This window comes from Entelurus aequoreus, linkage group LG04 (assembly GCF_033978785.1).
Source record: "Entelurus aequoreus isolate RoL-2023_Sb linkage group LG04, RoL_Eaeq_v1.1, whole genome shotgun sequence".
Taxonomy (NCBI): domain Eukaryota; kingdom Metazoa; phylum Chordata; class Actinopteri; order Syngnathiformes; family Syngnathidae; genus Entelurus; species Entelurus aequoreus.
In genome coordinates, this window is record NC_084734.1 from 50,707,408 (window position 1) to 50,723,572 (window position 16,165).

Genomic DNA, 16,165 nt, shown 5'->3' on the forward strand with positions numbered 1-16,165 from the left:
TTTTTGTTATTTCTCTTGGATGATTCACCAAGAGCCATGGATATCACAAGGATCATTGCCCAAATGATCACAAAGGACCTACACCCACTCTCTGTGGTTGAATAGGAGCGTTTTAAGAATGTTGATAAATTATTGATAAATATAATATAATAATAAATATTATTTTCTTATTTGGATTAATTATGGTCCTTTGTTTTATTAGTATCATAATTATAAAAGTAAAAAGTGCAAAATTATTAAATGATCAGGCATTTTGAAGTAAAAACTATTTATATAATAATATATATATTATATATATATATTATTATATATTATATACATATATATATATATATATTATATAACTATTTAAATAATTCCACTGTTAAATAAACGTGCTCAGGTGATAAGAGCGATGCACAGAGTCAGACGTCTTTCTTTCTGTTTGAAGCAATAGAAGAAAAAACACATGACTCAACATTTCTGCCTTTTGAGATTATTTACTGCACTAATTAAAACCTCGATGTCGATTCCATCCATCCATCCATCCATTTTCCTCGCTTATCCTAGGTTGGGTCGCGGGGGCAGCAGCCTAAGCAGAGAAGCCAAGACTTCCCTTTCCCCAGCCACTTCGTCCAGCTCCTCTCGTGGGATCCTGAGGCGTTCCCAGGCCAGCCGGGAGACATAGTCTTCCCAACGTGTCCTGGGTCTTCCCCTTGGCCTCCTACCGGTCAGACGTGCCCTAAACAACTCCCTACAGAGGCATTCGGGTGGCATAAGGACCAGATGCCCGAACCACCTCATCTGGCTCCTCTCGATGTGGACTAGCAGCGGCTTTACTTTGAGCTCCTCCCGGATGACAGAGCTTCTCACCTTATTTCTAAGGGAGAGCCCCGCCACCCGGCGGAGGAAACTCATTTTGGCCGCTTGTACCCGTGATCTTGTCCTTTCGGTCATAACCCAAAGCTCATGACCATAATGTAGGTGAGGATGGGCATGTAGATCGACCGGTAAATTGAGAACTTTGCCTTCTAGCTCAGCTCCTTCTTTACCACAACGGATCGATACAGCGTCCGCATTACTGAAGACGCCGTACCAATCCGCCTGTCGATCTCACGATCCACTCTTCCCCGACTCGTGTACAAGACTCCTAGGTACTTGAACTCCTCCACATGGGGCAAGATCTTTTCCCCAACCCGGAGATGGCACTCCACCCCTTTCTGAGCGAGAACCATGGACTCTGACTTGGAGGTGCTGATTCTCATCCCAGTCGCTTTGCACTCAGCTGCGAACCGATCCAGTGAGAGTTTGATTGATTGAGACTTTTATTAGTAGGTTGCACAGTGAGGTACATATTCCGTACAATTGACCACTAAATGGTAACACCCGAATAAGTTTTTCAACTTGTTTAAGTCGGGGTCCACTTAAATTGATTCATGATACAGATATATACTATCAGTTATATACTATCATCATAATACAGTCATCACACAAGATAATCACATTGAATTATTTACATTATTTACAATCCGGGGTGTGGAGGGGGGGTGGGTTAGGTTTGGTTGTTATCATCAGACATCAACAATTGAGAACAGAGAAAATGATATTAGAACAGTGTAGGTCTGACTTGGTAGGATATGGACAGCAAGTAGTAGACATAGAGAGAGAGAGAGAGAGAGAGAGAGAGAGAGAGAGAGAGAGAGAGAGAGAGAGAGAGAGAGAGAGAGAGAGAGAGAGAGAGAGAGAGAGATCAGAAGGCATAAGAAAAAGTATCTACATTTGAAGCTCCTGGCCAGATGAAGCCATCAGGACCACATTATCTGCAAAAAGCAAAGAAAGAATCCTGCAGCCACCAAACCGTATCCCCTTTAACGCCCTGACTGCTCCTGGAAATTCTGTCCATAAAAATTATGAATTGAATCAGTGACAAAGGGCAGCCATGGCGGAGTCCAACCCTCACTGGAAACGGCTCCGACTTACTGCCGGCAATGCGGACCAAGCTCTGACACTGATCATACATGGAGAGGATTGCCACAATCAGACAGTCCGATACCCTATACTCTTTGAGCACTCCCCACAGGACTTCCCGGGGGACACGGTCAAATGCCTTCTCCAAGTCCACCAAGCACATGTAGACTGGTTGGGCAAACTCCCATGCACCCTTAAGGACCCTGCCGAGAGTATGGAGCTGGTCCACCGTTCCACGACCAAGACGAAAACCACACTGTTCCTCCTGAATCAAAACACCTGAACAGACTATACCGGGAAGGCAGAGAAGTGTGATCCAACGATAGTTGGAACATACCCTCCGGTTCCCCTTCTCTAAAGAGAGGAACCACCAGCCCGTTCTGCCACTCCAGAGGTACCGCCCCTGATGTCAACCAAGACAGCTCCACAGCATCCAGAGCATCCAGGGCCTTAAAGTAAAAAATATTGGTATCGAATTCACGATGCCGGACCTTTAATTACTTGGTATCGGATCGATACCAAAATTTGTAGTATAGCCCACACCTATTGGCAAGTGTAAGCGAGTTGGTCCAATCAACACTGAACTTTATATGCATTTAAGCAAAAATCAAACGTTTTAAATTAGATTAACTCTTTGAATCTTCGGGCTAACACTTGGCTAACGCAGTTAAAAGTCAGACATGTAAACATGCTAGCAAGAAGACTGAACCAGATGGACTGAGACAAAATGCATGCATAAGTGTCTTCCTGAGTCATCATTTGGCTAATGCAACTAAAACCTTAACATTCAAGCATTATTGAAATGGTATTGCCATTGTCAGGCTAATACACTGCATGATATAATACAGTTAGAAGTCAGGCTCTTGTCATGTTGTTTGTTTGCAACAAATTCATTTACACAACAGGTAGAAAGACATGATATTTTTTAGTACAAGTGAAGATAACAGGCAAAGTCCCACTCATATTGTTCAGTAAATTAGCTTGGAGGTGTACTGTAACGTATCTGCACAGGTGTGCTTTGAGTAACAGGAAAGTAGGAGGTGCCTATCAAAATAAAACAGGGTGTTGCATCAGACAGCTGTAGGTTTTGTGATTTGGCAAACAACTAATCATGACTTCAAACTTGTGTGACGTGTTACAAAATGTCTTTATGTGTTTCACGTGTAGACGGACTGTTCCAGTGACAGCGAGAGTGAGGACAACTTTATTGTGGTGCCTCCAAGGGACCACCTGGGCTTGGCCATCTTCTCCATGCTTTGCTGCTTCTGGCCTCTGGGAATTGCAGCGTTTTACTTCTCGCAAGGGGTGAGAGCACACACACACACACACATGCACACGCACACACACACGCACGCACACAACATTGTGATAACTACATTACATTTGCTTCTTGAAGATGCTACACTCCCCGTAATTATAACCACATGACATCCCCTGGAGTCAGTCTTGAATCGGAAAAAGTAAAAGTCTGTCCCCACAACATGCATGATAGAAATCAACACGCACACGCAACCAATTCACCCACAAACAATAACGTGTTTAGAGTTCTAGCCTAAAACAAACACAATACAATGAGATCCATTAGCAAAACGGGGGGCGTGGTTATTTACCGCTAGAATTCACCAACTCGAGTATTTCATATATATTTCATATATATATATATATATATATATATATATATATATATATATATATATATATATATATATATATATATATATATATGTATATATATATATATATATATATATATATATATATATGTATGAAATACTTGACTTTCAGTGAATTCTAGCTATATATATATATTTATTTTATTTACATAAAAGAAATACTTGAATTATCTATCCATTAGATGGCAGTATTGTCCTGTTTAACTTCTCTGTTCATGACTGAGAAATCATTTCGGCCACCGTGTTCAATGGACAAGTCTGTTCTACATATTTACAGGCAACATACACCTTCCCGTTCGAACTGTCCTGGATGAACTAAAATTCTTGTTTCCATTCGTTTTGGAACTTGCAAGCGTATTTATACTGTGGGAAAGCGGACGTGAGAATAGGCTGTCCCCACTCAGTCTCAGGTCCGCATTGAGCTGGAGGGGGCGTGGCCTCCAGCTCCGGCTGAATACCGGGAGTTTGTCGGGAGAAAATCTCTGCCGGGAGGTTGTCGGGAGAGGCGCTGAATAACGGGATTCTCCCGCTAAAAACGGGAGGGTTGGCAAGTATGTGGGGAAGACTGGTTCGTACATGCACATGCATCCTCCACTGTTGCCATTTTTAATACAAAGTAACATATAGTTCTAACTTGCATCTGTCAGTAGACTCCATCATGAAAATGCAAAAACTACAACATGGCTGACGAAAAGAAGACGTAGTCGAAGTGGAGGCACGTAAATAAGACAGCTCACAAAACGGCACATCCTGAAGAGACCGTCAGGAAGCGGCTTGAAAATGTCAAACATAATCAATGCAAAATTTTCCCCAAAGAACCCCCATTACATGTTATGTAGACAAGTGGTCCCCAATCACCAATCGCGGTCCGTGGATCGATTGGTACCGGGCCGCACAAGAAATATAAAAAAAAAGTAATAATTTTTTTTTTTTTTTTTATTAAATCAACATAAAAAACACAAGATACACTTACAATTAGTGCACCAACCCAAAAAACCTCCCTCCCCCATTTGCACCCATTCACACTCATTCGCTCAAAAGGGTTGTTTCTTTCTGTTAAATATTTCTGGTTCCTACATTATATATCAATATAGATCAATACAGTCTGCAGGGATACAGTCCGTAAGCACACATGATTGTATTTCTTTAAAAAAATATAAACATCCCCCCCCCCCCCAGATTTTCAAGCGTTGACCGGTCCGCAGCTACACAAAGGCTGGGGACCACTGATGTAGACCACAAGGAAGTGTTTTAAATGTACGATAAAACCATAATATATATGTAAGAATATGCAGCAGCAGCGAACACAGCAACATGGCGGATTTAGGCCAGCAATGACAATCCTACTGGGAATATTTTGAAAGAAGCGTCAGTCAAACACACAAGATTTGCATCTTGCTTTGGCGCTAATCAATAACTGTCACTCACTCGCAATGAGCGTTCTAAAAGCACGTAAAACATTTGTATACTTGCTAAAGCGAGAGCAGCGAGAGCAGCGGGAGCGAAGATGAAGGCACTCAGTGAATTATCTTGTCAGACGCTAATTCCATCCTTCTGGGCTAATTATGTGGAAGCGATGGTTGGTGTTTTAGCCACGACCGCCCGCACTTAGATTAGACTGCAGACTAGCTTTGATTTTATAGCTCAATAACACACCTCGCTGCTCTTCATTTCAGACAACTGTAAATGAATGTTTTCTGTATTTGGGATTAGATTATATGATCTGGAATGATTAGGACCATGTTGAGAAACTCAGAATTGTCCATGTTCTTGTTCATATGCTGACACATAGGCGCCGAGCACCCACGTGGGATTGATGGCAACTTTCAATCTTTTGAATATTTTTTGAATATTCAATCTTGTTGTTTTTAAATTTGTGGTGAGCCTGGTGAGTTTTGCGAGATAGAATCTCACAAATCATTTAGCCTGTAATAAGCATGGCCTAACCAATATTTCATTGTGCTGATTATTGGATTAATGACACAATCATCTTGACTTTGTACGCACTGCACACGAGCGAATGAAGGGCATTCTTACTCAACAGCCCTACATGTCACACTAAGGGTGGCCGTACGAACAATGCCAACACTGTCATAAACATGTGCCATATAGTGAAACCACACTAAACAAAAATGACAAACACATTTTGGAAGAATAGTTGCACCGCAACACAACATAAACACTACAGAACAAATTCCCTGCAGCACCAACTCTTTCGGGACGCTACAATATAAACAAATGCCATTGGTGGATCTACACCTAACATCCACTGTAATTATACCACGTACAATAGCGTATCTAGTCGATACTACTATGATTTATTCGATATTTTTTAACATCACAAAATATTCTTTCGTTTTTAAAAACTGTATATTATGTTTATAAACTCAGGAAATATGTCCCTGGACTTTGAATATGACCAATGTATGATCCTGTAACGACTTGGTATCGGATTGATAACCAAATTTGTGGTATCATCCAAAACGAATAAGTGATTATTACATTTTAATAGAAGTGTAGATAGAACATGTTAAAAGAGAAAATAACCAGATATTAACAGTAAATGAATAAGTAGATTAATAATTCATTTTCTACCACTTGTCCTTAATAATTTTGACAAAATAATAGAATGGAAAATGACACAATATGTTACTGCATATGTCAGCAGCGAAATTAGGAGCCTTTGTTTGTTTACTTATTACTAAAAGACAAGCTGTCTAGTATGTTCACTATTTTATTTAAGGACAAACTTGCAATAAGAAACATATGTTTAATATACCCTAATATTTTTTGTTAAAATACAGCCAATAATGAAATTTAGTGTGGTCCCCTTTATTTAGAAAAGTACCGAAAAGTACCGAAATACTTTTGGTACCGGTACCAAAATATTGGTATCGGGACATCACTAATACACACCCACTGGCAGAAATGTAGATCGGCGCCTATACACTGACATATTGACAAACAATAGAAAACTGTAATGGCATCATTCTGACCCAGAAGAATCGATAAGGGAACCGTTGGAAAAAATGGAATGCGGTTCCAAGGAATTGATACACTGGGAACAGTATAGTGCCAAAACACTTTAGTATGGGGAACATATTCACCATTAATTAGTTGCTAATTAAAGTAACAAAAACTTAATTTAGAGTTATTTGGTTACTAGGGGAACATATAAGGGTTAAGGTTAGGGTTACTAATAAGCAATAATTCTAATGTTATTGAGGGAAGACTCTTAGTTATTGGCTTACTGGTTGTATAATAAGGCCATGCAGAATACGGCATTAATAAGTACTAAATAATGACTGATTAAGAGCCAGTATGTTACTAATTTGGAAGTTAATAAGCAACTAATTAATGGTGAATATGTGTTCCCCATACTAAAGTGTTTATTTACCCCAGTAAGATTTGGAATCGGAAAAAAAATTTACTTCGTAAAAAAAAAATTGTGTTGGCACCAAAACATTTGGTAACAAATGAATACAATATTTTTGGTGGATATTTTTTGTAATCATGATATGTGATGCCAATATTCACATTATTGTACACTTTTATTGTTTTTGTGTGTTTCAAAGGTTTTTATGTTTTAAGTTGGTTTTTTTTCACATTCACTTATTTACGCTGACTCATAACTGCTCATTGAGAATAGACGCGGTTCACCAAGGAAAAAGTGTTCAGTATTCTGTTCTTATAGTACTGAAAAAAGCATGTATCCATGTAATTTTTGCATGTCGTATCGACTTGTTATCGAAGTAACCATACGTTTGTCAACCCTACTCGATTAATGTGTGGTCTGGGTTAAACAATATGAATTCCTTGACATGCTAATCCACAGTCTGAGTTTGACTGATAAAATATTGCTCCTTTGTTAGTGTGGTTCATGTTTTAATGCAGAGATGTAAAAACAGGAGACACTTGTCCTCATTGTTGTTTTCAAATTGGCTTTTACACTTAGATCCAATGTTAGTCCTAAAGTAGTTCCAAAACAATTTGTGGTTGTCAAAATATTTGTATTTCTAGCTTTGGATGATGTTGTCGATGAAGCTTCTGCGTCAAATGATGATGATGATGATGAATGTGTTGTTTATCATCTTGGGGTGCTTGTTAGTACAAGCTGCAGTCCTTGACATTTCCATACTAATAGCCATACCATGCATGAAGAGTTTCTTCCAGCTCATCAGTCAGGAGGCTCGTCCTCCGACTTTCTTCATGAGACAGTTTGTGTAATTGCCAAGTCGCAAAACGTTGACACTGATGCAGACCTTTGAGTTGTGTCTTCATGTTTCTGACGTTCTGCTTGCAGACCACCAAGGCGGTGCACAAAGGGGACTTCCCGTTGGCCAACATCGCATCACGACGCGCTCTCTTCCTGGCCGCACTCTCCATCACCATCGGCACCGGCGTCTACGTGGGCGTGGTGGTGGCACTCATCGCCTACCTTTCGAAACCGGGACACATATAGTGGCTGCTCGCTTCCACCCTGGGAAGAGCCAGAGAAGAAGAAGAGGAAGAAGAAGCCTCCTTAGGGAAAAACAGCCGTGCTGGTGCTGCACGTTTGGAGGAAAGTATTTTGGGGGGGGGGTTAGCTGTACAGTTTTCCCTTCCTGTCTTTTTCCTGCAGACTTCCTTTCAGACACAATTGGGGAAAAGGGTCAAACTGGAAGGTTTTCATGTTATTGAGACTTGGAAAAGTTTTGAGGAATGACTATTTCCCAAGTGGGAGCTCAACTTGCATCCAATTGACTTCATCCCTTGTTGGACTTTCCTCCTGTTGGCTGTTTTTGTCAACTTCTAAGAAATGAAACAAGCTTGAAGTGAGTGCTATCGGACGTTAAGGTCACGAAAAATCGAAACGCATCTTTGTTGTCTTTTGTGTCTCCCGTCTTCAATTGCCACCTGGGATTCTAATGTTAATAAAAAGAAGCAAAAGAAACACCAGGTTTCCAGGGAACTAACGAGAACTTTTCACTTTATCTTAGGGAATGCCTGACTACCCATCTGTCAAAGTCTTTCTGTAAAATCTGACACTGTCCTCTCATACCAGATGTTGTTTGCTTTGTTTTTGTGTCTAATAACACTTTTATACTTGTACCTCAGACAAGTGTGAGGTACAAGTGTTGCCAGCACCCAAGGGTGTCAAAATATTGCCCTCATCTTTGCCCACCCCGCACACCCACTTGCTGCCACCCTACCGCCCTATACCACCAAAGTTGTGCAAAATTGTATTTTATGAATTTGATTGATTTTGAAAGGAGGTTCCAAACTACAAATAGAACTGCATATTCACATGTTTTAACTTTCAAATTATGGTAAATGGTAAAAAAATTATTTCATGTCGCAGAATGCTTTACTGGATCAACGCATTCAAAATAGAAACAATTTGTGTTTGATTTTAGTGTTTGTAATGTAGGATTTGGTATTTAAGTCAAAACCTTTGTTAAACGCAGGCATGTGATTTTTCCGTCTATGGTCAGAAATCCGTCTTTTGTATCTCTGTAAAAATATAAAATAATATTTTCAGCTTTTTTTTGTTTTTTCCGACCTACAATCTGTGTTAAAATCTTGATCTGTCTCTTTGCCATACCTGCCAACAACTACGGTTTTACCGTAATGAGTAAGGTTTTTGATAATCCAGTAGTAAAAACTACGGGTTTAGATTAAAAAGTATTAACTTAAAAATGGAAGCTACATAGCAAAGCAACTCCATGGGCAGGGGACAAAATATACGGGAAACATCAATGATGATTGGTTGGTTTACGTATAAGAAAATCCATGATTGGTTGGTTGGTTTACATTGATGAGTCACAGGCAAAACATTAGGGACAGGCCAATCAGAGGCAAGTTAGAGCGGGTCATCAAACCAGGAAGGGAAATCACAACAGACACAACACATCCCAAATGACAACGAGAAGAATATTCAAGCGGCTGATTTATATATTAAAAAAACTAGTGGAAGATGGCAGAGGGATTCTCTTCCTTAGATTTTTCTTTTAGCGATGTAGACTATGTCTAGGAAACCCACAATGCGTCTACTTGGCCACAGTTGGACAAATGTATGCGACTGGATAAAACGATGCCCAAAACATTCATTTGAGTTGTTTACCATGTAAGCTCAAATCTAAACTGCTCTCGACATGGAAGACGTGGAATACACATTTAAGAACACATGATTGTGGCAGACTTGTGATGACTTTTGCTACAGTATAGCCTGTCTAAATGATACATTTCATTTTCATTGGTGTTTTAGAACAAGGCAGTAGCTGACATGTTCATTATTTCTACTGTTTATATTTTGACATTGAATAGTAAAAAGTGACAAGCGGTAGAAAATGGATGGATGGATAGTTGAATCATTTTGAAACAAACATGACTGCAAGATATTTCTTATTTCATGCTATGAATCACAAATGGCTATTCAGATAAAGGAAGTTAGTTAATAGAATAAAAAGTGTTTGTACTCTTTATGAGTTTTGCATTTGGATCAGTTAGAAGTAGAGAGGGAGTCAAAGAGACTGAAATTGGCTATAAAGTCCAAGGCATAATCCACTATGGCAAAAACAAAAAGGAAAATGCAAGCTGCTCAGAAATTTGCCAGGAACGCTCATGTCAGAGCCATCATAGCAAAAATGTCAAAGTAATGTGGGAATGAACCAAAGTAATGTGTAAATAATGTACATAACTGGATGAACCATCAGTGGCTGTGAAGTGAACACTAGTAAGGTTGTAAATAGAGTAGGCTAACCCATGTGGTTCCTGTGGATGTGAACACAAGTTGTAATTACTGTAGTGACTAAATAACATAGTGACTGAAACAGACATAGTGATTCATTTGGATGAATGGAGTATGTATTTATGTAAAGTCTGTTGATAATTGTTCAATTCTTTAAACACTAAAACGTCTTTTCATGGTGTTTGTTTTGTGCTAATTTTTGAATGTTCAATTGCTGAAAAACCAGACCCCCAGCTTATTTTCAGTCTTTTTCATTAAGTTCAAATCACATGCCTGTAAACGTGACCAAATCTTCCTGTTACTGTGCTATGAGGATCTATTTAGTTCCAATTCAATTTCTAAGTCATAATGTTTTGATGTGAAGCCAAATCAATTCAAATTTTTCAAAAAAAAGAATTTAAATTCCAAATTTTGCACAAGCCTGCCTATCCCCATGGCAAGTTCAACATAAAACAGTTAATTTTAATGCTGAATATGTGTCAGCCCTGAGATGTTTTGTTTGGGGCTGATGAAAGACACAAGTTGACAGTAGTGAGGTGTACACCCCAGTGTAGGGCTTTTGTGGCAACGCTAACTAGTTTTTAAATCATGACCACAAATATTGTATGTTTTTCCATCTTTTATATTTGTGTGCCCCCAAAATTTGGCCAACCACTCATTCCCACCTCATGGTACGCCACCCTAAACCTCTACTACCCCCATGACAAGTCCAACATAAATCTACTCATCATAACATACAATTTGTGGGAATCCTCAGTGGGGTTTCTGTGGCAATACAAACATTATTTTTTATTCTGATCACAAACATTATTTTTTCTATCTTTTGGACTTGTGTACTCCTCAAAATGTGTCCACCCCCTCGCATCCCACCCTAAAGCCCAACCCCCAGTACAAGTTCAACATAACACAATTCCCAAATTCCCACAATTCACAAATAAATACATCAAAGAAGTCCATGTAAAAAGGCTTAATAATTACTGAGGTTACATTATTTGTGGTTATAAGCAGACGGGTGCGAGTTCACGCCGAGAAATCCCAAGAGGCAACATTGTACTTAGCTCGCCAACATCCGTCATACCCGACGTTTATGGAGCACAATTAGCTCCGTGTAATGGACTCTTTTTTTGTTGCGAGGGAACGTGGAGTCTCTGGAGCATGGCCCTAAAATAGCAGAAGCACATTCTTTTCAATAATAGGCGCGGTGTTGGTGGCGCCGAGTAAACGATCCACTAAAGAAGTCTTCACGAGGGAACGCTCCAATGCAACGCACTCACTCCAAAGCAGCCATTTTTTTCCCCCTATTGTAAACATGTGGCCTTCTTTGGGAATTCAAAATGTAGGAATTTGAGACTGTGATGTTTCACAACCTTTCACCTCATTTGTGTTATTTTGTTTGCACGATACCTGCCCGTGTGTGATCATGCTAGTTCAGAATGTAAGTTTTGTTTTCATTCTTCTCTGTCATCCTAATGAGCACATAAATGAGAGATTTTTTATTTATTCATGTTTTAGGATTCCTGTGACGGCAGCGTGTACATATTTCAAATTTAAAGACAAATAAATCCCAAAACTAAGGTCTTTCTTTCTTGAAAGCTTGCATTTGTGTTTCTTTGGGGGATCGCATTCAAACGAGGCGAAGTGAGAAGTAGCTCAGTCAGTCATTGAGATGCATGTGTTGTCCTTACAGCAACATTGCACTAGCTCAGGGTGGGGATGGGTTTGCTGTGCGCACACACATGCACGCACACACACACACACACACACACACATGCACGCGCGCTCATGTCTCTACTACATCAGGGATGCCCACATGAAGCTAACAAGCAAACAACAACAATCCCCTCTGGATGCTGGCATGATGGAGACGGGTGTCGGGCATGCACTGGGTGAGAGGAGATCCCATTATGGACTGGAGGTGTGGGGGGCAGTGAGTCACCCACTAGTGATCACGCTGCCGCACTTGTGATCAAATGCAGAAGAAACAGAGCTGCATGTCCTATTTAATTTATAGAGTATTTTTACTTCATTTCCATTATACCCATCATTGTTTTTTTATGGAATGTTGAAAATATAATTAAAAGGTGTTTCAATATATTAATTAATATATTATTTAATATTAAAAAGTATTTAAAAATCAATGATTGTTTAGTATATTGTGTAGTCTAAAAATATATTCATAAACTATTATTTATTACATTGCTTTATTAAGAAATACATTTTAAAATAATGTTGTATATATTTAATACAAATATAAAAGAAAACAGTTATAATACATTATTTAATATACTGTATACATTTTATTTTTAGGTAAAAAAGAATAAATGAACAAAAATAAATTGCCACAATCAATATTTTGATTTATTATATACTATATATATTTTATTTAATATTAAAATGTATTTAGAAATACTTATCCATGGTGTACCCCGCCTTCCGCCCGATTGTAGCTGAGATAGGCTCCAGCGCCCCCCGCGACCCCAAAAGGGACAAGCGGTAGAAAATGGATGGATGGATGGATGATTGTTTAATATATCAATCAATATTTTGATTTATTATAAACTGAATATATATATGAACAAGACATCATAAAACATAATCAAAATCATCATATTTGTATTCAATTGGCACAATAATTGTATGTTTTTTGTTTATTTACACCACACATTTTACTACATTACATTTTTTTGACAATATTCGTTGTTTTCAGTGAAAATGTTACTAATCCTGATTTGATTGGTATTTGGGAGATTTTAGCAACAAGACACTGAATGTGGCAATTAAAAAATACATTCTAAAAACAATTGTTCATTATAATATTTAATTTAGAAATGCATTTTAAAATTAGTTTTAAAATCCATCCATCCATTTTCTACCGCTTGTCCCTTTTGTGGTTGCTGGGGGTATCTCAGCTGCATTCGGGCGGTAGGCGGGGTACACCCTGGACAAGTCGCCACCTCATCACAGGGCCAACACAGATAGACCAACAACATTCACACTCACATTCACACACTAGGGCCAATTTAGAGTTAGCAATCCCACAGTAAGTGAATTAAAGTACAGCTGCCTGAAACGTTATACATAACTTGCTATACATACTGTACCCATTTGACTGACAGGGTGTAAAATACAATCTATTCAATATGTGTAATTAACTCAGCTTATTTTTAATGCATCTAAATAATGCAAATATCATTTTTTGATGTGTCTTTTTCTAAAATGTTTAAATCAGTCATCCATTTCTGAACATATGCATAATTTGCATTCCTAGTATGATGCTCATTTATTATTCCATTAAACGTTTTAACTTTTTTTTTTTTTTTTTAAATGTATACTAATTAAAAATGGTATTTTCCAATTTATGGCTATTATAAGGCATATTTTCAGAGGATATGCATTTTTACAGCATGTTTTAAAGAGATAACATTTAAAAAAAAATTGCTTCTAGGTATAGACTTAGACTTAGACTTAGACATATTATATGTATAGTAGTAATGATAATTATTATTATTACTACTAGTAGTAATAATAATAGTGTCAGGGTTGTCCCTGACAGTTTGATCAAGTTTTAGTTTTCCTCTGCGTTTGTCTTAGTTTCCTATCTTTAGTTCCTGTCAGTGCTTTTATTTTGTCTTCATTTCCTGATTGTCTCCCTAAGTGCTTTGTCCCCCCAGCTGTGGCTGATTGGCACGTGGCCACACCTGGTGCCAGTCAGCCAGCTGCCTATTTAAACCTGTCCTGCCCTCCAGTCACTGCTGGATCATTGTCATTACAATACTTGTCACTTGTCACTTACCTTCTACCTATTTGTCGTTGTAGCTCCGTCTACTTTTGTCCACTCCTGACTCCTGTTGTATGAAGATTACTATGCTGCTTGAATTTATGCTTCTTAACTTCTTGGCTATTTCCAGTGCCATCCAGCTTGGTAGGTACTATGTTAGTTTGCACGTCTTGCAACTCCGACCCAAGTTTAGTTAGCTTTGTACATTAGCTTTTGTTCTTTTTGTCACGGTGCTCTTTTTCGCACCGTCGCTTTTTGTTGTCTTCTATTTTTTGGATTATTGTTGTGAGTGCCTTTTTGTCTAGTAAAGAACTATTGACTCACATTCCATCTGCATCCTTGGGTTCCTCTGTTCTACTTTTAATTGAACTGTGACAAATAGTATATTATATTGATCAACTATTTCATATTAAAGGGGCTTTTGGGGGTAATAAAGTCGCTACCATTGACTCCATTGTTAGAATTAGAATAGATAGGAACGCGAGAAAATATATACATGTCGGGAAAATATACCTTTGAAGGTTCTCATTCATCCAGGTCGTTGTCATCTCACGTCGTTCAATCGTTTGCAACTGGACTGCTTGGTTTGTCTTGGAAGATGTTTCGTCGCTCATCCGAGTAAGCTTAATCAGTTTGTGCTCATAGACTCAGATTGGTCAGATCTAGTCCAAACGGTTGGTGCCAAAACCCCAAATATTAATACTCCAAAAACCAGGAGGGTGTGACTGGGAAAGGATGGTTTCGCCCTATCGTAGTGAGAAAAACAACTGTTTTAAAGCAAATTTCAGCAAAAGTAGCTGACTGGCTTATCTTTTCAAAACCTAGTTAAAGCTTGTCAATAGTAAACCCAGAGAGGCATGTTGTAAAATGATGTTAAAATTAGGTTTATGGTCTGAAGGTGTTATACTTGAACATCTTCAGCCTCATTGCCAGGAAGATCTAAGAAAACACACACATTATGAAAATGAGTAAATTACATTAATTACATCCTGTAATTTGATTTTTATATTAATTTAATCTTCTAATAGATTAAAAAATAACACCAATGGGAGCATTTTTAAACACTGTCAGACTCAATTCCATCTATTTGACAGATGAACATTATCACATCATTTATTTAGAAAGTATAAATAACGAAAAATGAAGATAGAATACTGTTAACCGCAACATGCAAGTGGAAAAAAAAAATATATATATATATATATAAAAGTTAAAGTTAAAGTACCAATGATTGTCACACACACACTAGGTGTGATATATATATATATATATATATATATATATATATATATATATATATATATATATATATATATATATATATATATATATATATATATATATATATATATATATAGTATATAGTCGAGGTTTCTGTGGTTTATCCGTTATACAGTGCTCAATACCGGGGTAGAGCGGAATATATGTTAGGTCAGGAAAAAATACAAGAGGCTATATCATCCCTACAAGCCGGTTTTGCAGGTTTCCCTGCTCGTCAGGGGATTTTATTTATTTTATATATTTTATTTATTCTATTTATTTTATTTTAATATTTTATTTATAAAATCAGGGAAACCTGCGAAACATGATATAGCCTCTTGTGTTTTTTCCTGACCTAACATATATATATACAGTATATATATATATATATATATATATATATATATATATATATATATATATATATATATATATATATATATATATATATATATACATGTGTATATATATACATGTGTATATATATGATATGTACATTTTCAGAATGTGCTTAATCTATTTTCAAACAAAGAAAAACAATCTGAAGTTGTCTTTGTTTTTAAGTTATCATGCCATGATTTTTTACCAGTCCGGCCCACTTGGGAATAGATTTTCCTCCATGTGGCCCCTGAGCTAAAATTTGTTTGACATCCCTGGTCTAAATGGTTTGCACACACGAAGAGAGACTTCATCACATATAAATGCATATTGCCACGAAACACAAAAGTTAGCCAGGCATTTCTTCCTTCTTCAGATGAGGCTGCAGGTGTGTGTAGT

The 16,165-nt window shown here is 37.8% G+C and overlaps 1 protein-coding gene across 1 annotated transcript in view; it reads left to right on the forward strand.

Annotated features, from left to right (window-relative positions):
• Positions 1–11,291, forward strand: part of syndig1l (synapse differentiation inducing 1-like) — a 137,951-nt gene extending 126,660 nt beyond the window's left edge. Inside the window, exons 3-4 of the mRNA XM_062045149.1 lie at positions 3,115–3,252; positions 7,924–11,291. Of these exons, the coding sequence (XP_061901133.1) occupies positions 3,115–3,252; positions 7,924–8,082 (297 nt within the window). The 3' untranslated portion in view covers positions 8,083–11,291. The remainder of the gene's footprint in view (positions 1–3,114; positions 3,253–7,923) is intronic.
• Positions 11,292–16,165: the final 4,874 nt, after the last annotated feature.